Here is a 25,003-nt window from a genome sequence, read left to right on the forward strand (position 1 = left end):
AATTTATATATGAATCAATTATGAAAATATGGCATGACAAATGAAATTAAAGATTTACTTATTTTTATCACGAAGATGGATATCCATCTTTTATTGATGTCTAAAATATGTCAAATCCTTTCTGTCAAGTTTTGTCTTCTTGCATTTTTTAACATTGGCTTAAGAAGATTTTCTTCTTCAGATGTAAATTCAGAAGACGCTTTAGCCCTCAATGAGTTTTTGAATCCATATGAGCTTGTCAACTCTTTCTTCTTGGAAGTAATTTTTAAATCAATTGATAAATTTATGAGGTATTTTCTCCCTTCTTTCTGCATGCCTTCATGATGTAATTGGAAGCATACTTGATGCATATTCAAGAGGTCTAGGGTTCGAATTCCATTGAGGGTATAGCAAATTTTTAACATCTCTTGCTTAAAAAAAAACTGATGTTTCTACAAGTAGTGCCCAAACTAAAAAGTGGTGGACAATAATTCATCACTGTCACCCTTAAAAAGAGAGTATATAAGGTATTTTCCCTCTCCTTTCCGCAGTGTAATTGGAAGCTTATTCGACACATATTTGAAAGATCAAGGGTTCGAGTCCTGGTGAGGATATTGTACATTTTTCACGTCTCCTCGTTTAAAATAAAAAGTAATTACTTTACAAACTGCTGTGTGTTGTACTGCACATAATATTTGAATCTGATAATTTTTCTTCACATTACTTAAATAAACTTATATTGCTTATATGTAATTTATTGCATGTTGCTTAAAATATAATTTGTTAATTAACTGCTTGTGTGACTAATGATCTAAAGTAGTTATTATAAAAAAGAAAAAAGTAGATGAGGATTTTAATAAGTAGTGTAATTTCACAGGTTCAGCTAGTAGTTAATAATAATAGATATGAAACATTGTGTTTATTGCTTTTTAAGTGATGCTGATTTTAAATAGCTTTAATTAGTTTGTAATCAATAACAGGCAGATCAAATTGGAAAGAAAAACTAAACAACTTTGCTAAATGGGAAGTATTATATGTTGCATTAAAATTTTCATTTAAGTTTTTCTTACATTTAAGTTTCTATATAAATTTATAGCTTAGTTTTTTATGCAGGTCAAATCTTCATTTAATAATATCGTTAGTATTATTTCATATTTCAGAGCAAGTGCTTTAATGAAGACTGACCAAGGAGCCTTGTATGTGTGACAGCAAATTAATGGGATGCAATATGTGCCAGAATGGCATTTTAACTAGTCAGAAAAGAAGAGTGAATTGTATTCTTTTTTTTTTTTTTTTTTTCCTGAGAATGAAATTAATTTTCTATTTAGATGTATAAATTTTTAGAGAATCATTCAACATTTTTTTTACGTGAATCATAATTGCCGTTGTTTATTTATAAACTATATGTTGCATTTCTCTCTCAGTGCTCTGGACATATAAATACAGTATGTAGACAAAAACACACCATTTCTTTCTAGAAACACAAGCATTTGAAGAGAAACAAACATATTTGTGATATTTATATCAAAATTTATATTAATTCTGTCCCAGTTTCATTTTCCAAACCGTATTCATGTCATTCATATATTAATGTTACAAAAAGCATGAAAAAACTTAATCAGAAATTTATTTTCTGTACAACTTTTTAAATTGATCTCTTTAGATCTCATATTAAATCATTTATTGTTTTGAATTAAAAGATTTATTCTAAATTCTGTACATCTGTGCATAAGTTTCCTAATAATTTTTAAGTATGTAATTTTTTTTAATTCGGTTGGAAATTCAATGCTAGTTAGATAACTGTGATCATCTATTGATCAGTAATTGGTTTTTGATCACATTATTATATTAAAAAATATTAAAGCTCTATTGTGTTCGTTTTATTTTTTGAAATTGCTTATAATTGATATCAAATTGGTGATGGGAGCATATTGAATACTTATTTTGTTAAAAGTTTTGATTGAAAAATTATGTTGTATTATTATGTGTTTATTTATTTTTGTGAAGTTAATAATCATTTTAGTGTATAGAACTATATGTTAAATAGTTGGTGCTTAACTGTATTTGTGCATTTAAACTTTTAATGGTTAATTTTTTAAAAAGTAATTATAGCACAATAATCACAAGCAATATATAGATATATATTACAATTAACTGTTATGAAATATATTTTTTAACTAGAATATTCCTTTGAAATCTGTGCTGAAGTCTGGATCATTGTTATCATATGCATGATTATTTTTATTCTGTTTAGTGTTTTTTTAAAGTGTAAAGATCTTATAACTATTTTATGTAAATTCTTCATATACTTTGATATTTGAATCAAAGTATATTTGTGACATAAATTATTTTTGATTAAAATAAAATTTCATACATTTTAATGCAAGAAAACCTTATCAAATTATTTATTGTATATGTGTGTTTAAATTTTTTAGATGTTCAAAATACGATTTTTTGTTCTGTAAAAGAGATTTTTCAAATCTTCTTTGTTTTTAATTGTTGACTAGAATATTTGAAAAAAAAAATATGGTTTGCCTGGAAGGTGTGAGGAGTTTTAAGTGTTAAATAATAAGATCTTAATGTGATTCTAATGAGGATATATTTGAGTCAGGGTATGTTTGTAGCAATATATATATATATATATGAAAGAAATTATTTCTAATTTATTTCTCTTCCCTAATGTATAGATAGTATTGTTTTTTTTCTATGTTGTTATCCCACTGTTAGTTTTCAGAGTTTAACTGCTTAAAAGTGCATTCGAATTTTTTTTGTTTACATGTCACACCACTTGTTATTTAAAAGTTTACTACATCTGGTATGTAATTATGTTTATTCTTATTTTTTAGTATAACTAACGCTGTCTGTAATATGAAAATAGCAAATATACATATAACATAATTTTAATGAATTACTTTATGTGAAATATATATGCATTTTGTTCCTCCTTTCTTTAAACCATGCAAATGATTTAATTGCTGAAATTTCGACATAATTGCCTTTTTAAATTTTTTGTCACTTCTGTTTTTATTAGCTTGTTTCTATTAGCTTTAATTTACCCATAATCAAGTCAATATTAAAATTTAAGTGGGCTATCTCATTAGTTTGTGATATGTTTTTATACTTAATGAATAGAGCAGAAGAAATGTAATTAAAAAAAACTGAGTAAAATATTTGCTAAATTTTAGTCTACCAAAATAAATAAATAAATAAGTGATTTTGATGCTAATCTTCTGTTTTCAATGGTCTAATTTTTATTTTTGAAGTATTGTATCAATGCTTAAAAATCCATTCATTTAAAATCAAATTTTTATTGTCATAATAAAAATGAGTATTTAGATCTGTGGCTGGAAATTACAACAGTAATGAAAATTTCATTTCTAAATAATGGTCATCAATGTTCAAGAGATAAACTGAATAATGATATGTGGTGTAATGTTTATGTAAGTATTATCATGCAAAAAAATACTATATGATGCATTTTTGTGTACAGATGGATAAATTTCTGAAGGGGATAGAATACTATGCATTAAACATTTTGCTATAAACTGTACATAATTATGTAGCTACTCATATTTTGTAACTTTTTTACGGTTTAAATAAATTGCAATAGTTCTGCTGCCTTTCTAATAATTAATGTTCTGTGTATTTTAAGCAACAAACAGTATGAAGTTTGAATTTTTAAATTAGAAAGTGTGGTTATTTATTTGAATATATTTTTATGCTTAAACATTGTTGAATCAAAAATCACTTATAAAAATGTTATTCAATAATGAGATATTGTGCATCATTTTATACATCATTGCTGTAGTAGAAACCTAATAATTTGACTTTAGGTTAGGAGGAACATGGTCACTCAATTTTTTTTTATTACATTGCTATAGATTGCTATAGAAGCTGTCTTCTTTAGTAAGCCACTTAATAACTGTTCTTGAAAAAGAATTCTTTACAAATACATATCTCTTAAACTAACGCCCTTTAATAATGAGTTTTGACTACTTTATCCCTTTAAGAATCCTATCCTTTTAAGAATGAATTTTGACTACAATATCTCTGAAAAAGACTTATTCTGGGGTTAATCCTTTTAAAGTACAACACTTGAGCCCAGTATGAATGCGCCGCCTGCGATGTAATGACACTGCCACCTGAGGACCGACTGTAGGGCACTGCACTGTCCAAGGTCTCCACTTGTCTACCGTACCACCGTCTTTTCCCTCGGAATGTATAGTCACACAGTGCTCATAGTCAATATGAAACTGGGGAGCTAGTGGAGTGCATTTTCCATTATCGACGTTCCGAAAAGCCGCATTGTTGGCAGTGATAGCTGTGAGGAAGGTGAAAATAATTATTAATAAAAGCATAAAACTGAGATTTCTATTTATGCCTCCTGAAAGTAGAACGCTGCAGTAAAAGTCAAACCTTGGTATAATGAACTTTCAAGAGGCATGAAGTTTGGTTCTCTATATTTGATCTGATAAGAAAAATGAATTGTATCATATCACAAAGTATAAAAATTAACTGATGAATCATAAAATTTTATGAAATTTGTTCATATGTAAATAATTTTAGTGAAATTATATGATAAAGTGTAGTTTTATTTATTTATTATTTTGTATAATGTAATATGAAAATCTAAGAGACGATGCTCTGCTGGAAAAATAAGAAGTCTATTTAACTTTGAATAGATGGCTATCTTGCTAAATTGGCAACCTGTCACCAAGCTGGCGATGGTTTCGGCGATATTTTAGTCCCATCCCTGCATAACTAACTGTAATGAGTATTGTAATTGAATAACTATAACTGATCGTATAGCTAACTGTAAACATATCCTGCTTCGAGAAACGGATTTGACCGGAGAGAGCATGTGCTTTAAGAGCCGAGTTCGGAGTATTGAGATCTGTTAGCTTCGCTCTTCAGATGCACTTCGCAATGTGTTGTGTTTAACATTCTTAGTTTAAAGTGTAATTACTGATTTAATCTGTGATATTGGGAAGAGCTCTACAAGTATTTTTGTGGAAAATTCCAGAACTATGAAGTGTTTCTTTTGATAAAATAAATTTTATCGAGTTATCATCAGTTCTGTGAGCATTCACTCCATTACGAACCCGTACGCACTCAACAATATAAACTTTTTTGTTTTGTTCATTATACCAAAAATTAATAGTAACTCTATTTTTTAATCAGATTATTATTATGTGGAATTTGTAAGTGCACTTTTTTAATTTGTCTTCTTTCTTTCTTAATTTCGCGATACGTTAATAATTTTGTACGATAAATTACTTTGCATAAAAAAGAAACTATCTCTCGAAATACATATGTAAGTAGATCCAAAAGTTTGCAGCGTCACATTAAAAAATTGTATGGCAGTAAATTCCTCATGCATGTATATAGTAACGGTACTAAATCGATAAAGTTTTGAAAGTTTCACATGAGAAATTTTATGCGATTTTTTTTTTCTTTCTGTTTACTGAACGCACTGATGTACTAGTTTGTTCTGAAATATTTAAAATTAAGTATTGTTTTGTGATTAAATTTTTGAGAAAGTCCCGGCAAGGGCATTGCTCATTTTTCATGACTCCTGCTTTGAAATAACCTAATGTCTCTACAAGATAAAAGAAAATGAAATTCAGTTCGGATAAAGAACTCTAAACTGTAATTTGTAGTGTAACTGAATATTTGTAATTGATCCTTATATGTAATCGTAGTCATATCTGGCCCTCATATGCAACTTAAATCGCACACACCTTCCAGTAATTTTGAGAAATGGAAAGTACTGGAAATTTCTCGGCGGCCAAGGGGGGGGGTTAAAGTGGAAGTGACTCTCACTGCCGTACCGAAGGACCCGGGCTCCAATCCCGGAGAAAGCATGGATGTCAATTGTCTGTCGCTTCATAGGAGGTAACGGTGGCCGCCTATTAATTGCCTCCATAATAAAATGGTCACTGCTTCTGGTCCCAGTAGTGAAGAAAGCCTAAAATGGCTATGCCCGCCATAAAAAAAAGTTCAGAGTTGACTTCGAAGTACTGAGAAATCTCCGTGCGAGCTTTGCTCTTTGGATGCGCTGTGCATTGCATTGTGTTTAATGTTCTTAGTGGTAACTACTGAATGGTCTCTGTCATACTGAAAAGCGCCGTATGAGTACTTTTGTATGAAGTTCCAGAAATGTAAAGTGTTTCTTTGGTAAATTAAATTTGATCAAATTATCATCTGTTCTGTGTGCATTTAATTCATTACGAACATGTACGCGCGTAACGATACTGCGGCTTATAATTCAACTATAATATATAAAACGAAATTGGTTAGATCAATTATCCTAGTTGAAGACTAATTCTCGCAAACTTGCTACCCTAATTCTCGCAAACAATTTACAAGTATTTATTTGCGATATAAATACGTATTAGATGTTCAAAAGTGGATAACTAGTCTATGCCCTTTAAATGTGCAAAAGTGGATAACTAGTCTATGCGAATAGATCCTCAAAAAGTTTTACGCTGTGAAACTAATGCGTTAATTACTACCCAAGATTTCGAAGTCGCTGCGAAAGGTAACTCAGGATCAGTATCACTTCGGCAGGGTGCTTTATTAAAGAGTCTGGAATCACCTTGTGGTTCTGCAGCAATATGTTTACAGCTTCTAATTCTGGTTTGAATGAATTCAGCTTTTGTTTTCAAGGCATAATCGTAACGGACACAAAAAAGAGATGATTAATTATGAAACTTAAAACAAAGCTTGTTAATACAATTGAATAATGAATTGAAATTGAATAAAAAATAACGCCAATTAAGGAATTGTAAGAGAGTTTCACATAATTTTATACAGTAACAAGATACTTATTTAATATATAATTCACTCACCAGTGAGTACATAATCTCTAGGACACTGTCTGTAATCTTCGAGATGAATATAAAGTAATCTTGAAGGCTTTTCGCTGAATAAGTCTGATGCGTCCCAGTTGAAACACTTTACTTTGTCTAGATCTCGAAATCCATCTTTATCATCCCTGAAAATGATGAAATAGATTACAAGCGGAGGAGAAAAATTCCTAGGGTTTTCAATAGTTTTTGCTATTTTAGATAAATCGTTTAAAATCCGTTTTATAAAAGATATATAATATGATATTTATATTCCTGAAATATTCATATTATATTCCTGAAAAAAATATATTATAAGATAAACGTTTACAATACCAGTATAAAATACAATAAAATAAAATAGAAAATACTAATTAATGTAATTTATTATGATGCAGTAAAAGCCGTTTAAATGAAATGCCGGCCAAATGAAATGGTGTAGAAAAATGGTATTCAGACTGAGTCTGTAATCCTCAAGTTTTTTTTTTAATAATGCTTGCCATTGTTTTGTTATTTAGATATTAGGAACATATTTTGTAATGTAAACAGGTAATTTTACTATGTTGTATGTAAAATATTCAGTATTTTGTACGAACTTTGAAATCTTTGTCCAGGAGATGACAGTATCGGTTTGTCGGGGTATTTCTTGCATTTTTCAGAATAATAATTTTTTTGATTTATGCAAAGAGGGGGAGGGTATCAGGTAATGCAACTATAATTTAGTTCAATATGATTTAGTATATGCTTGCGGATATCTGATCTATGATTTCAACTCTGAGTTCAATGTTTGAGTCAAATCGCCACGTTAAGATCCATTCAATGAGGGCATTAAAAAAGAATGCAACAAGCTATCAGTTCATGCATTTCCGTAATGTAATTTCCGATTTTGAAGATCGGCCCCACTGCGTTCGAGTGTGGATCGTAACTTAGCCATGAACTAACTGTGCATGATCTTGCGTTGTATACAAAGCCATTGTGACCGAGCACCTGCATGCATTTGCCTTGGAAAGCATACTTTAGTAACGGAACGATCTGTCTACGGATATCGGCGTACGGAAACAAACGTATCAAGAACCGCAACCTGTTTTACCAGCACATCAAGGACTGTTCCGTTTCCATCCCCACAGAGAATGAAGAATGGTGCCATTACGTCAGCGTGGATTTCATAAAAATTTAAATGGTGGAAAATGTACGGCCTAGGCTCCAGCCGAAACAAAGATCTAGCTACGCAGATTGATGTTTCGTCTTTCATGGGATTCACGCGGCATAATCCTCTAAGAACTTCTCCAAAACATTAGCATCAAAATTAAACTGTAGGAACTCATCTTGCGGACAAACTCAATGAAACGCTGCCACTGCTAGGTGGTTCTTCATTCCTGCAAGGCTGCATTCAGGCATGGTTTCAGCACCGGTATATTAGCATCCCTTTTAAACTAAACATGCTAATAATTCGGAATTGATATTTTTATTTAGTTTTGGATTGTTAAAACAGCTTAGCTGGCGTTTTTAAAAATCGCTGCCTATATGCCTATTATCGCTTGTGCTCGGAGCTGGCTCTGGTTGCACATAACTCAAATGAGTAATTTGAAGCTGCTAAAGCTAAGCTCAGAAAGTTTATCTTAACCTCTGCTTAACTGAGATTTTGCGTAAATCGATTGTCAGATTTTCTGGTCTCTAAACTTTATCCTTGAGAAACAGGCCTTCGTAAACAAAGCCAAGATGGTCAAGAAGCTAATAGAATTATTCATTTTTAAACTGAAATAATTATACAGGAATAGGTTTTTTTCAATCTTCCTATACATTGGTCGCAGTCCAGCGACATGAAGTGTGCTTACATTTTGCAATAAGTCAATTTTTATTTTGCAGAAAATAAAAATATTAACAATATGCTCTTAAGGCAACTAGAGTTTTTCAGCAAACAGTTGCCTATTTAATTGATGAGTGACGGGTCAGTTAAAATATGCATTTTGCTTAAAAAGAGAACAAACTAAGTAAACAGAAATAGCAAAGATTTTTATAAAGTATTTTGCAATAATTCCTAGTTAAACTTTTGCCATTCCTATCAAACAGCTACCACTTTTGTTGACTACATTTGAGAAAAACATTTTTCAAAGTAAAAATTTACTGCTATTTATGGAATATTATCAGCTTGAGTTTTAAGTTCATGTATTAGCATCATGCGTTTTTCAAACATTGGTTTCACGATTTTGAATGACGATTGCAATAAAAGACATTAATAAATTTCTAAAATCACAGATGCATGTTATTTTCTGTATGTGTTTTAAATGAAAGAGAAACGTTTAAAGTGGAAATATTTAGATATAATTTGTCCTAATCATACTTAAAAGTTACATTATTGTCGAAAGGAAATAATGCTTATATTACCATGAAAGACCGAATTTGGAGAATGTCGACATTCTCTGGTGAATGTCAACACATACCAAATACTCTGGTGAAAGATCGAATGTTTGATTATATTCTTATACATTCAGACCATCACATGCACATCAACAACATGTGGTAATGGTACATCAGATGTCGACAAGAATAGATATGCTGTGATGAAACGAAAAGCCGAGAAGAAAGAAGTGTTCCAGGACTAAATCCAAAGGAAGGGACTCTTGTGCAATTCAAAGTGTCATAACAGTTTAAGATTTTGCACTAAATAAGATTGTAGGGTGTCCGAATCAAATGCGCCTATCTGTGCATGCATCCTCAGTTTTTGATGCAGCACATCATGAATAGTTGATCGTGAAGTATTTATCCATAATGAATAGGAAATTGAAAGCGAAGGCAGATTAAATCTTAATATTTTATTTCAGCAAACATGTTGCGGCTACAAGCAAGTTGGCACATTAATTGTGCAGATTCTAGAATGTTTTCATTTTAGATACATTTTCAGTAAGATAGAAGGAGCAGACGATAGCAGTCCAGCTAGGCTAAAGCGTTGAAAGCAAGTGCGTTGTGCAGGGTGAAATCTTAATTCAGACTGAGTTAGTTTCGGTTCTCAATGCATTTTGATTGGATAGTTAATATTGCCATAAAATTTCTGTTGGCTGCTTGAGTTTTAGTTCCATTTACATCACCAGAATTATGTAAGAGTCATATGACATGGATTAATGTAGAAATGACGCATTGCAGAGAGAAGTTACTGTTTTTCGAATTGAGAAGGGAAATTTACGCTGCTAATTTAATATTTTACATATTTTTTACTTTTCTTACACACATATATATATATATATATTAACAAATAATCAAGTGTAAGGAAGGCCTATTAGCCTTTTAATTCCCCTTTTTTAATTTGTTTGTTTCCTCATTTTTCGAAATAAATTAATAACATTTCTCAACTGCTTCATTTCTAGATAAACTTATGTCGCATGGCTTCCGTAACGCTAATGACGTACCTTATTCGAACCTAAACTCAAAATTACGAGAACTTTCTGACCTAAATCAAAACCTTCCTGTTGGTGAGCTTCCTTACTGGATAGCTGCGCACTTTTAGCTTCACCCTCTATGCTGCTTGGATGCAATTTCGTTGTTCTCTCTTCCTATTGCAAAAGTATTCAAAACTGTAAATGTTCTGGAAATAGGCACGATTAGAATGCCAAGTGAATTGCCAATTTAAATAAAAATGGAATTTAATCTGTCTTTACTGTTAAGTTTCTTAGGCATTAAGGATTCAAAATGCTAACATTCTACGCAATCCGAATTCCATAAAATTTCTGTTTGCTGCTTGAGGTTTAGTTCCATTTACATCACCAGAATTATGTAAGAGTCATATGACATGGATTAATGTAGAAATGACGCAGTGCAGAGAGAGGTTACTGTTTTTCGAATTGAGAAGGGAAATTTACGCTCTGGGAAATTTACTCTTCACTTTGCGTTTCTACGTCTCAGTATTCCGCCGCCAGTGCTTCTAAAATTTGTTTTTGTTACATATATAAAAACTTTGGCCTAGTTTTATGGAACTGAGGCAAACAATAAAAGTCTACTACCGGAAAATAGTTTTATCCTAATCAGTTCGGATCATTAAAAGACTTCCGTTTCTACCGTAGACCTAGAAATGTTTCAGAATAACTAGATATTCTGTCTGTTAGAATTTTTGTTATCTATGTTATTGTGACTAATCTCTCTTGACTGACCTCATGATCAGAACAAGTCCACGAATTTATCATGGCAACGAGTACAAGATTATGTCTCACGTTGGCAACAGCCTTGGGCACCATATAGGTGACAGTACGACTTTTCCAGTTCCACCCCACTTTTAAAAAACATACAAATTACGTGTGACGTTCGCAAGAGTCGTGGGCAGCTTATAGGTGACATAACGACATTGCCCAATTCCATCCAAATTTTAAGAGATAGCACTCCGGGGGGGGATGGGTCCGAGGATCTCCCATCCCTCTTCTACCACCAAACCACACGAGAGGCTTTTCGGTTTGCCGTATATTTAGAGTGTTCACATGCCGCAAAGACATTATATACATACAAATATTCATGACTTCTCCAGGATTTTAACGCGGGCCCTCCAGTGTGGTAGTCAGAGTCACTGCCACTATCCCATTTGGTCAACGTTGTCTTGTTATGGTATATTCATCCAAGTGAATGAATGAAGTGAAATTTGAAATAAATCGCAACTTTTATAGTTTACTATTCTGTGAAATCTGGTCTCTGGAGTACTACTATAAGCATTTTACGGATTTAAAATAAATTTGAAATTACATTTTAGTTCTTATTTAGTTCTTATACTGTGAGACGATTTAATATCATTTTATCATAATGATTTTGAAATAAATTAAAAAATTGTAACTGAAAAATTACTCAATCGATTATTAGATCTGCGAGAATACATTTAGAACACAAGAAATAAAGTATTATTTGATCTGGACTAATGTAAAAAATAATTGATAATAGAAATAGTGATTCTTATTTGAAGATGATAAGGATGCTCGACGTTAAAAATTTTGCCTGTTGTCACAGTACAGATTTTTATTTTTCTTTTGTAAAAATATAATGTATCATTTAAGTTCCTTAAGCTGTTATTTTATACTAATTTTCTATTCTATCGCCCTAATTTCCATTTTCCTGCCAGAATGTAAATTTCTATCTTGCGCGATATTCAAATGAGGTAGAAAGAAGAGACTACTTAAAGGAAGATTTTAGAGGATAGAATTAGGTAGTGTTATGTCTGCTTGAAGACTACATTGTTAAATTTGATTCTCTTGAGATTGACATTCTGCGATGTTGAGTTGTTCTTGATATTAGGCTTGTTTACGCCGATCTTAAGCCACAGCCAGCTTACGCGCCTTTCAGTTGAATAGCCGTTAGGCTAACTTAATTTCCCATTATCTTTAACTTGAGCCATAATCTTTAAGCCATAATTGTTGGCTTCTGTAAGTTCGAATTGGTGCAGCGATAATTCGCATGTCGTCTTATAGAATTTTGGATCTAGTTTATATTGCTTAAGATCAAAAAACAAAAACTGTTAGTATTTATGTTGTTATTTGTTAAAAGAAAATGATATAAATCATTTAAAACAGTTACCAAATGCCAATGATAACTCCATTCTTCTTTGTTGTTATTTCTGGTCCATTGCAATCTATATTCCATGTCTCCAGTGGCGTAATGTCTGGGGCTGATGATTTATTATCCGTATCGAGAATATGAAATCGAACTTCCTTCAACCACTCCTGTGAAAAACATAGGACTTTGTTTAATATAAAGTTGGTAAAAATATGAAGCAATGATTCTGTGTATCACTGTGCATGATATCAATTGATGGAGTATTTATATTTTGTGTATTATACACAAGAACGCGCATTTAACTTTCTGTCTCCTGATGACGAAATACCAAGATATGCTTCTGCTTAACATGTAGAATAAAATTTTGCTCAGCAAAAAGATAGATTCCTTATTTGTTATTGCATAAGCCCTGTAAAAAACACACCTTGTCGTAAATTAAATAAAAATAGGCCGCCATAAACAAAGCTGCCATTTTTTTTCTTGATTAGTTAGAAATGATTTAATTTAAGTTTATTTTTAATTATGTCCATTTAAGCAAATATTCAAGACACCGTGACACATGAAAATGTTGAAAGTCACGAAATAACACATTATCTCAAATTTCATTCTTCTTTTTACCAGTTTTCTTCCCCCTTACAAGAATTAAAGGAATTAATGTAATCGCGAAACATTTCACAAAATCAAATTTTCAAAGAAACTATCCATTTTGACAGCTTTCGAATCCATTTGAGCCATTTTTTTGCATGACATGTGTACATATGAAGAGAATATAGGATTTTCTTTCCGAAACTTATTGCAAAATGGATTTAAACTGTATTAAGAAGAGATTTTTTGGTGAGGTCTGTAGGTTCGTATGTATCTCTCATAACTCAAAAGTGAGTAGCCGTAGAAAGTTGAAGTTTTGTATATAGAACTCCTATAACATCTAGTTGCGGACATCGCTTTTTCGTTGCAATCATCCTCACCAAACATATAAAACCCTCTTACCAGGCTTGGTGAACTCAGTATTTTAATTCTTATATGTTGGAAAATAGTCTTTTGTTTTAAAACTGGTTGAATCATGTTGTTTCTACGTTCTGCTTAGAGCTTTTATGCCTTTAGTTAATCTGCAGGCACTAGTTGTAGAAGTATAAATAATTTAAAATTGTGTTTAGGCGCCTAGTGAGGCCGCCATTTTTTTTTTACATTTGAAACTGTTGGTAAAATAATGAATAAAGTCAGTTGGTGCACCAACACCAGAGCCTTTTCGCCCAGTGGGACCAAAAATTAACTTTCAGTTTTGTGCAACGAAAATTTTATCTTCCTGTCTATTGAACAAATTGCTTGTTTTTGCGTAGAAACTCTAATTTTAATTGAAAAAAAAATGTTCTAACTGTACTTGGCATTTTAGGTTTTATCAGTATTTTACAATTTTTAATAAAGATGTTTTGAACTTAATTTAGAAATCAAATAACAAAAATCAGCGTTATATTTGCAAATTTTCACAGCTGCCAAAGCGAAAAAAAAATTATCCCCCCCCCCCACACTTTGGCGGTTCAGAATGATAATTTGGTAAAACCATCGAAACTAGTTCTATGAAAATTGTTGTTGACTTGTTGACACTTGTTACTGTTATGACTAATCTCTCTTGCCTGAATCAGAACAAGCCCACAGAATTCATCGTCGCAAGGAGTACAAGATAATGCCAGTAGTTGGCAAGGGTCTTGTGCACCATATAGGTGGCAGAATGATTTTGCCCAGTTCCACCCCAATTTTGAGGAAAGTAACCTCAGGGTCCGAAGTTCTTCCACCCCCTTCCTCTATCACCAAATCACACGAGAGGATTTTCGGTTCGCCATATATTTAGAGTGCCTCATACTGCAAAGACACTATACAGTTACAAACATCCGTACCTTCCCCGAAATTCGAACCTGGGCCATTTGGTACGGTACTCAGGGTCTCTAACCAATATCCCGTTTAGGCGGCATAATATACATTTAAAACCGCCCATTACTTCTCTGGGATGCCCCGTCCTTGTGGCAGCCACCTTTGTTAATCCCTATACTAATATTAGAGCGGTTACATTACTAAACAATAGGACCGTTGCTTAATAGTATCCTGCATTTTTAGAAGGATTGTTTAAAGTACGACAATACAAAAAGCATTACGAATGTATCTCATGTGTAGGTTCCAGCCTATTTATGAAACTTTTGAATTCAAACCTTCCTTTTTGTACCGGTAACTTTGTGCTAAGGCACTGCAGAAGCTTTTTGTTTTGGATGGCCGGCACTGGCCAGTTTTAGGCTTTGGTCACTACTAAGGCCAGAGAAGCTGGGGTCATTTTTTTATGGAGGCATGTAAAAGGCGGCCACCATTACCTCCTATGAAAGGACAGACAATTTACATCCATGCCTTCTCCGGGATTCGAAGCCTGGCCCTTCGGTACGGCAATTAGAGTCACTAGCCACTTTACCGTCTGGACGGTATAGAAACTAATTTAAAATTTAGAATTAGACAAAACGTATCTTTAAATTGACAGCACTTGACTTGAAAAATTATGGGCATTTCGAAACTGTCTGACACGGGCTTCTTTTTTTCAAGAACAAAAAATTTTCTGCAAAAAAAATTTAATTTTGGCAAAATTATTCTGATGAGATTATTTTCGTCGTTCTTTGAAGAAAGGAGATCCGTGTCATTCTCCTTGAAAATGCAACGTGTTTTCTTGCAAAACCCTCCGTCAGTCAAGTTGAATTTTGTATAATTTTAATTATTGTTAATTATTGTACATTCTACTTTAAAAATCGTATTGTTATTATGAGTCACCATTTATGAAAATATCTCACAGCAGGACGCAACTTTTCGATTTCAAGAACTTTAAAAAGACTTGTTGACAACATGTGGGACGAGCGTGATTGATGAAGGCATTGGAAGACACTCATAAGCACTGAACCAGTCGCAAAGGCGGTGAAAAATAATGGAGAACATAGACGGCGGCAAATAGTTTTCTTTCTTATGCATTATGATGAATCTAGGTCATGAAATAAAAAAAGTTTGTGAATAAAATTTGTTTTCTTAGATCTGCATGGATGCACATAGCAGTCAGGAAGAATAAACAGTGAAAAATAGTGAACACTATGTGGTTACATTTTAGAGAAAGTTGACAAAACAAAATGCCACGGACATATGAGAAAAAAAATTGTATAAAATGTATGTTTATTTTTAATTGTTAATTTTATACACTGTATTATTGTTAATTTTATACGCTGCCACGTTTAACCGGGTACGTAACAATAAGGAATTACTATTATATTCATCGATACCACGTTTGATTTAGTTTTTTAAGGCATTCTATTTCCTTTATATAGCGGGATAACATGTAAACTGCCAGCGATTATATATTCTATATTACGCATTTTGAAATTTGTCGGATATTACATGGTGGACTAAGAGGATGTTTACGTGTATGGATTTGTGCGCAGGAATTATTGACAGCATCATTAACGACTTTCGTTAGAATATCATTTTATTATTTTAAACTCCTGAATATTGTTAATTTTGGGATTTCCTTTGATGATGAACTAAGTATTTGTGATTTTTTATTTGGGGATGTTAGTACTTTCGTACATTGTTTGTAAAAAGGAATAGTTCTTAATATAAAAACAAACTGAATTGTGATCAGTTGAAAGTGTTGAAAATACTTCAACCGAATAGTTTATGCATTACAATTAGCGAGGGATATTTTTACGTGCATAGGCAATCATGCTACCGCTTCTGTTAGTGCGTATGTTTATCCTGGGAAGGTTTGGTTTAGGTTTATGAGATTACAGCAAAGGCTCGAGGGCTATCTGCCTAAGAGGAGGGATGTCTTCGTGGATTACTTTTAAAGGGAAACTGGCTTGTATACAAGTTATACATGGGGACAAACCCGAAAACGCCCATGTAGCCAGCCCATTCGCGGGATTCGAACCTCGGACCGAACTACCAGTGTTCGATGACTTTTACCGCTTGGCCTCAGGTGGGCCCTATCCTGGGAAGGAGTAAATTGAAATAAGGTTTCAAATGTGTTTCTTGAATGAAGATGATGTATGGATTTTCAACTTCAATCAGAAGAATTAAGTTCTTCCTGGCTTAAAAGGCTTCTAAGACATGATACACATACTATTTAAATCCTATTACTTTAAATACTAACGACTATTTAAAGAAGTTTGACATGTTCAGCTAACTTTCCTAAAAAATCTTCAATGAGGTCTTATCATCAAGGAAAAAAAAAAACACTGTTAATTTTTTAACTAAACGAGAGATGTCATAATAAAGTTCCATATCTTTTTCAGGTAATAAAAGTCAAATAGATCTGAAGCAGAGCCGGAGGAGTTGTTTGTATTAGCAGTTGTGTGAACGAAACCGATCTGAGCAGAATTCAATGTGCCAGAAAGATTTAGGAACTGTTGGTTGTATTTACGATCATTAAGGAATTTACATATTCTTTTCAATTCAAGGATCTGTGATCCGGGAATGAAGCTCTTTCATGTGATGAATTTTAGGACTAAGTTATTTTGACATGAATAACGAGGACATCGTGTATAATTTGCTGGATGAAGTTCCCAACAATGGTCATATTTCGTTGATTCGTAACGTACGCTGATTGGTATTTGAGTAACTTACACTGACTTAAAAAGTGAACTACTCCGCAACTAAAACACTCTGGATTTCATATGCATTAGAACAAGTTATGATCAAATTCCAGATAGAGAAAACATTATTCTGGTCCAGGTTTTCTACTTACGCCTCAGTTTTGATTTTAAGATAGCAAAGCTGAGTGAGATTAAAGATTTCTTTGTTCTTTTCCGAGACTGAGATATATATCAAAAATACAGTCTGTGTCGTGTGTACATTCGAATCTAGCAGGTTGTGAGTAATTTCTGTGGGATTTGCTGTAGAAGGTAGACTTATTATGAGCCTTGAAGACCACTGGAATCTACGAGTTTCCTGATGAGTTCCCGTTCTTCTGAATTGACTTGTTGAAATTTTGTTTCAAATTGTTCGAAATACTTGGGAGGTATTTGCCATAAATTATTCAAAGTGAGGTTTTGCTTGAGTATGAGCTTCTAGTGTCAATTGCTGAACTGCTGTTTTGTGGGCATCTGCATATTTAAAATAATATTCATGATAAGAATAGTTATTTGTGTCATAAAATTATACGTTTGTTCGCTGTTAATACATAAGTGAAATTTTTTAGTAATCGCAATCATTTCTGCTAATGACTGAGACTGATCGGTACTGACGTCTTCTGCTGTGTCGCAATAGCAGGATATTTCAACAGCACGACCTCCACTAGTATCGTTCATTTTCCAGAATTCACGAAAGTTCAGAGCACTCCAAAGTCTGCTAGAGACTTAAAGTTCTGACCGGCAGGGGGTGCACTAAGACAGTGGTCGGCAAACCGTGGCTCGAGAACCAAATGTGGCTGTTTGGCTCCTTGAGTGTGGCTCTTCCACAAAATAGCACACGCAGGCGCGCTCACGTAAAAGCAATAAAATCTTGAAAATACAAGGTAAAAGCTGTCAAATTTTACAACATGAAAAGAACTGAAAACATATCCCCAATGTTATTCCCAGGGAACGTTTTTTGAACCGATTTCGGCGTTTTGATTTTACTCATTATACATCAAATTGTGATGTCGGGTAATTGTCATATGCCAAATTTTAACTAATGAAACGCTTTGAATTAATATACCGGCAATTTTTACTTGAATGAGAAGCCAAATAACGTAAAAATGAAGTTTAGTTTCAAAATATCAGGAATTTTAGCTTCTGGACATTTCAAATTTGAAGTTTTTTTCCAGTGTCTGAAACAAAAATTTTCCTAGTTACTGAAATTAGGTAACATAAAATACATAGACGATGTCTAGGTCGCATATAATAGGAAAAAACTTCAAACTGGAAATGTCTAAGTGATTTGGTGTATCACATAAAAATTGCCATTGTACTGATTCTAATACGATTTTTACTGATGCATTGATAAATAGGCCATTGTACTGATTTCAGTATAATGACTCATTTATCAATCACGAGATATTTACCATTGTGTCATTCATCAAGAGGCACTTTGTGCGCAGACATTTCCAAAAAAAAATTTGCAGAGTTATAGAATTAGTGATTAAGATTATCAACTCCATTATAGCTAAAGCTATTAATCATCGCTAGTTTAAAGAATTTTTAGTTGAAATGGAGAGGGATTACGCAGATCTTCTGATGCATAACAAAGTACTTTGGAAAAAGGAAACGTTTCGCATCCTTATCAACAGAAATTAAAGCATTTCTACTTAAAAAGGGTGTTTATTATCAAGAATTAACGAGCGCTCAGTGGATCCAAAAATTTCATTTCATGGTGGACGTTACGTCTCATCTAAATCAACTTAATTAAAAACTACAGTGGAAAGGAAACACAGTTTTTTCGATGTTAGATGAAGTTATTTTATTTGAAAACAAATTATCTCTTTTTGCTCAAGGTTTTGAAAGAGAAACTTTGATTCACTTTCCAAGCCTATTGAAACATTGTTAGGAAAATAATTCTGATATTGACATTTGCTATTTCATGACATTGGCAACTTTGAAATCCAATTACTGGATTTAAAAAACAAAAAGTTATGAAGCTTGAAATTTAAACGTCTTAACGCTGATATAGAAACATTGGAGAAAAATAAATGTGAGCTTAGCTCACAGCACAAACGGCCTGCTTAGAAAGTGGCTCAAGCTTTTGGTCTGCTGGAGAAGGAAGATATGTTGATTTTTAACATAGGGAAGAGTATTCCTGACTCATGTAATCAGCTGAAAAAAACTAGCTTTCGCTGTTCTTTCCTTATTCGGGTCTTTTCATGTCAGAATCATTTTCAAGCATGAAGCTTATCAAGAGTAAATTGAGAAATCTTATTAATGAGAACTTGGAATCATGCTTAAAATTAAAAACAACAACAAACAAACCTGAGTTACACAAACTTTATAAGGAGATGCAAGGCCATTGTTCACATTAGTGTTTGTTCGTCATTATCATGATTTAAGTTTTTGTATACCTTACGATTTTATGTTATCAATAAGTAGTATCGTTGTTAGTTTTATTCGACATACCTACATAGTTTAACTGAGACTTAAAAAAATTGAAGTATTAAGTTAATTTTAGGGAGTGTTCTTGAGTGAAAAAAGATGTAATGTTGAGAACTGAAATATGTATGTTAAGCTGGTTTGAACATATAAAGAGGATGAACGAAAGAAGATACCCGAAACGAGTATAGAAGACAAGTGTAGATGAGAGAGTTGGAAGAGGGTCAACCTCAGAGAACATACGTTGATCAGATTAAAGACGTTCTTAGTAAAAGGCCAGCGCGAGAATACCCTGATTAAATGAATAACAATATATCTACCTAGATAATTTTAATTTAAAAAATGGGGCTCTCAAAAGAGATTTCAATCGTTGAACTGTTGATAATTGGCCCTGTTGTCTAAGGTGTTTGCCGACCACTGCACTAAGAAAAACCAAAATTTCCGAAAACTCCCATGAGAAAGCAATATTTTCTTGATTTTAATACCAAAATGCACCTGATACATTACGCTTGGATTTATGTGTTTTTAATAGGCCTTAATTTCTTGGACCATTTCAATATGCACGTATACCTTCTTACAGACATCACAAAATATTCTAGGCAGTCAGAGGGTTTTAAGTCACGTTAAACTTAGCTCACTTCGAGAAATAAATTCTCAAAAATTAGATAAATATGCAAAATTAGGTGAAAATAAAATTCTGAAAATTATTTCTTGAAGAAAGCCAATATGCAAAACAAAATCAAAATAACAACTTTAAAATTTTTGTTCCTCAATTCGGAAATTCATTAGGCTTGCTAGAAAATGAAAATATCTCCTTGCTTGTAAATAGTCGAGTCTTATGATTAAATTCGAAATATAAATATCTTACACGTTGCCGAAAGATAAAGCATTGGCGTGAGTAAAATAAAATGTTTTACTTCGAGCAGTTGCAACGCATAGTTATTAAACCGCTGCTTTTGTTAATCAAATATTCATTAAATTCGGACAAAATATGAAATAAATCAGAAAAAAATTCGAAATTAGGGCTTTGAGGTACGTATGTTCATGCTGAAGATTATGTGCGTTCAGAATTTGGTGACTTAAGGATCGCCATCCATCTATACGTACATCCATATATACATACATACATACAGATTTTTCATTATTTAATAATTGAAATTAGCTATCATGTGTTTCTAGCAACCATTTCTTATTATTGAAAGCGTCTATTTAAAGTAATTTGGCTTCTCTTTTGACACATTAGGAGTAAATATTTTATGCCTGATTTTACGTATTGAGATAAAATCTGAAAAAATTAGCTCGAGTGTGAGTTTTCTTCTCTTTGTTTCATTCATAAGAGATCTATTAAAATAGCATAGTATAAAACACATTTTTTGTATTCTGGGATAATTAATTGTGATTGGAATATCTGAAAATAAAAGAATGAAAATGTACCAAGATATTTTTCACATTAAAAATAAATTTAGATTTTTGTTGACTTTGAAATTTTTTTCTTACTTTTGTGTGCGAAGTACGGAAGTATTGTAATCGCAAAAAATTTCGGGTTTCATAATTCAACGGAAACATCTATTTTGACCGTTTCGAGTCCATTTGGAAGTTTTCTTTTTTTTTTCCCGTGTCGTCTGTACGGACAGAGTAAAGGATTTTCTTTTTCTAAAACATATTTTGAAATGGATTTTAGATGGATTCAGAAGAGATTTTATTTGTAATGTCTGTACGTACGTACGTATGTATCTCTCATAAATCAAAAGCGACTAAAGTAGACCGTTGAAATTTTGCATATGGGAATTCTATAATATCTAGTTGTGCATTTACATTTTTACTGCAATCGGCAGTAACAAAAATGTGCATAGTATATGAATATATCCGCTTCCCTTTAAAAGTCCTGGATTTAAATTCCTTACTCCGTCTTTATTTTCGCAATCGTGCGTGTACGCGGATTGTAGTCATACATTTCCAGTTACATAAGTGTTTGATATGATGAAAATATTTATACTTTAGCAGCGTCAAATTTTTAAAAAGTAATAATTTTCGACAAATAACGAAATCTAAATTTTAATGTTGGTTCCAGGTTCCTACACTTTTACTTGGGAACATTTCATACTCGTTAAGAAAAAATAAAATTATACAAAGTTTGGCTCTTATACGATAAAAATTGACTGGGATATCTAATTTCAAAATTTGCAGTCTTTGATGTCATTTTCAATTTCCTTGAGGAATCGATTAATTAAGTTAGAATGATTCGAGGAAATAAGTTTAAACGAAGTGCATCAATAAATGTATGTGATTTGATAAGCCTTATAAGGAAGTCATGTTGTGTCCCCCTTAGTCCATTTTCGAAACTAAGGTATGTAATTTTACATAAAATATCTATAAATTTACAATATAATATGTAAAATTTTATATTATACTTTAATGCTCCTTTTTGGAAACGGCAAGCAAATTTCTCATAGATGTATAATATTTTCAATTTAAATTTAAACATGCTGTGTAGGTGATGCACAGAACTTTAATACTTAGACAATGCAGTTAAAGAGGTAAATCTGGGCTATTAATCGTAACAAATTTATACAAAATCATAAATATAAAGTTTGTCATTCAAAAAACAATAAATATTTGTCTTACCATATAAGTAGACCAACCCTTTTGTTCCACAATAGATGTCATGTTATTAGATTTGCACAGAGCACAAGTTATCTTCACGTTCTTTTTCGGTTTGTTTGCAGTTTTATTGCTATAAACATGGTTAACGGAAAACATACCACATTCTTTTCTCAGCTTGCAAGCCGTTGCACAATTCGACAAGGAATGAGTTGAAAAAGTTTCAATTCTTGAAAGAGAATCGCATTCTAAATTCTCGTCGATTAATCGGTACAAGTTATCATTTTTAGCCACAGCAAAACAGATAGTCAGGGCCAAATAGGTGGAAAAGGGTAATTTATTGAATTTGCAGCAAAGTTTAGATTTTCGAGGCATCACCGCTATTTCTTTATCGGCTAATTATTCAAGATAATTAGAAATATTTATATAAATACCTTGATAAAAAGTTAAAGGATTATTATTTCAATAAAAGGAACTTAATTGTAATGGTTATTAAGAGTTTTAAGGCTCAGAGAATTCTGAGAAAAGGACACAGTGCTAGAAGCTTATCAGTGCTTATCGGCCACTAGACTTAATTCTAGCTAAGTATCGTAGAAAGGCGAATCTTCTTTCATATAAAATATCGCAGTCAGATATAGATTACAGAATATTTCTTATTATATAAAGATTTCAGTTTCTTGAATTAGCTTGCAACAGTCTCTTGTGATTCTGGAAATATTTTAACCACACCATTTGGCTGAAAGCCGTTGCGTTCTGAGTTGCTTTGTCCGTAAATCTGAGTTAGGGCGCAGGTAATTCAAATATATCCTGAAAAAGAAACAACTTTAGATGCGAGTGATGATACGATTGCGTGATAGTTTGCAATGGCATATCAAGACACGCCTGTCTCGCTTCTTACAGAATTAAATGCATGAGGGAATATTTAGGGTGATAATTCTTGCCGGTTGAGAAAATGAACTTCCATTAAGGACTAGAAACTGGCGTTTTTAGTCAAATGGAAATTTATATAATGCCTCGTAATGACAGGTTTGTAGTTTAAACGTTATGCTGTAATCATTTCTGTTATATTAAAGGTTTAAATCATTTGAAGAAAATGTTTTAGGTGATTTAATTAATTAAATTTACCCGACATATTTGTATTATTCACTTTTATAAAACTCATGTAATTTAAAAAAATATTTTTAAAAATATTTTAACAAGGGATGTTATATTTAGCATAAACAATAAATTGAAGAATGCATAAAGTACTATTTTGTTTTCTGTATAAAAATTTAGAACAATTTTTTAAAGAAAAGCATGCAATATTGCCGATTTAAGTAGCAGATACAGGGGTTGGACAAAAATATGGAAACACCTTTAAAAAAACATGTTTCTTTGCTTAATATGGTGTAGGAAACCCGTTGGCATCCAAAACAGCTTGCAGTCTTCTCGGAATGGATAAATACAGTTCCTGTATGTTTGCCAAGGGAATATTATACCATTCTTCCTGCAAAACGGTGGCAAGTTCAGATAACGATGTTGGCGGTGGATAACGAGAACGCACTTTCCGTTCCAATGTAGACCACAAAGGTTCGATAATATCCAGGTCTGGTGACTGTGGTGGCCAGGGAAGATGGGGCAACTCATCCTCGTGCTCAGAAAACCAGTCCTGCACAATGTGAGCTGTGTGAACAGGGGCTTTGTCGTCTTGGAAGACACCATCACCATCGGGGAACAAAGTTTGTACCATGGGATGAACTTGATCGGCCAAAATGTTCACGTAAGTCTTGGCAGTCATGTGCCCTGACACACAGTTATCATGGGGCTAGCAGAGAACCACGATATGGCTGCCCAAACCATAACAGAACCCTCGCCATGTTTCACTCTTGGCAACAAGCAGTCTGTCTTATAGGCTTGAGATGGCGTTCTCCAGACGTAAATTCGGCCAGAAGTGGGAAACAATGTGAAAGAAGAATCGTCAGTCCATATTACTCGCTTCCACTGCTCTATATTCCAGGCTTTATGACTTAAACACCACCTTTTACTGTTACGGGCATTAGCATCACTGATGAGTGGCTTCTCAATTGCCATCACGGCCAGCAATTCCCTGTTTATGAAGCTCCCTTCTAATTGTTTTGGTACTCACAAGGTTCGGTAACACAACATTCATTTCAGCAGTAACTTTTGCAGCTGTGGTCTTCTTATTTTTCGTCACAATTGTCCTTAATGATCGTCTGTCACGATCACTCAGGACACACTTTCGTCCGCACTGTGATTTAGCAGATGATGTTTTTCCGCTTTTCAAATATGCAGAATAAATCTTCGACACAGTACCTCTTGAAACACTAAACAGCTCGGCTACCTTGCTTACGGAAGCACCTACCATACGTGCTCCAACAATTTGCCCACGTTCGAAGTCTGTTAACTCTGACATAATGCAATGACAACGTCACATAACAGTACTCCGACAACAACTGAACTGTTTAGCACATTTACGAAGTTGTATAGGTGGCGTCAGTAGTCAAAAACGCCAGCGCCACCTACATATTTCATTAAAATCAATCTTTCTTTTCAAACATGCATTTCACAAGGTGTTTCCATATTTTTGTCCATCCACTGTATGTGATCAAATAGTGTTGAAATAAATAACTTTATTTTTATTCAAAAATATCTCATAAGAAGAATATCAGTTCTTAAAAGCCTTTAAAGAGGAGTGATGCAATTAAAATATAAAGTTCTTTTTTGAAAACTTGTTTTATTCAGGAAAGAAATCAAATTTCAAATATTTAAATTTGTTTAAAAGTATTAGTCCAAGAGTTTATTACTGCTTAAAGAGGAAGAATATAAACCCTCATTTCTGGATGGGATTAAAACTGAGGCACCCGAGAACATTGTGCAGCCTTCGTAAACTACCCACGTCGTAAAATCAATTCTGCTAATGATTACGAAATCATGGTCAATGGCCAAATTGGTGGTTTGCCTGTAGTTTATAGAAAA

General features: G+C 32.9%; 2 protein-coding genes across 12 annotated transcripts in view; one reads left to right on the plus strand and one right to left on the minus strand.

Annotated features, from left to right (window-relative positions):
* The window catches only part of Piezo (piezo type mechanosensitive ion channel component), a 260,388-nt gene extending 256,779 nt beyond the window's left edge, over positions 1-3,609 (plus strand). For all 11 annotated transcript variants that reach the window (XM_085806866.1, XM_085806871.1, XM_085806868.1 and 8 more), the window contains one exon: positions 1,140-3,609. The gene's annotated coding sequence lies outside the window, so the exon portion shown is untranslated. The remainder of the gene's footprint in view (positions 1-1,139) is intronic.
* On the minus strand, positions 3,193-22,784 carry LOC118181519 (uncharacterized). Its single transcript, XM_035350686.2, has 4 exons — positions 22,052-22,784; positions 12,372-12,517; positions 6,831-6,976; positions 3,193-4,300 (listed from the first exon to the last, which is right to left on the minus strand). Exons 1-4 carry the CDS (start codon positions 22,400-22,402, stop codon positions 4,041-4,043), a joined length of 903 nt encoding a protein of 300 aa, XP_035206577.1. The 5' UTR covers positions 22,403-22,784; the 3' UTR covers positions 3,193-4,040.
* Between the last annotated feature and the right edge of the window lie 2,219 nt (positions 22,785-25,003).

The sequence above is a fragment of the Stegodyphus dumicola genome, chromosome 12 (genome assembly GCF_044657685.1).
Source record: "Stegodyphus dumicola isolate Sdum_Otavi_A_Nest chromosome 12, ASM4465768v1".
NCBI classification, from domain to species: Eukaryota; Metazoa; Arthropoda; class Arachnida; order Araneae; family Eresidae; genus Stegodyphus; species Stegodyphus dumicola.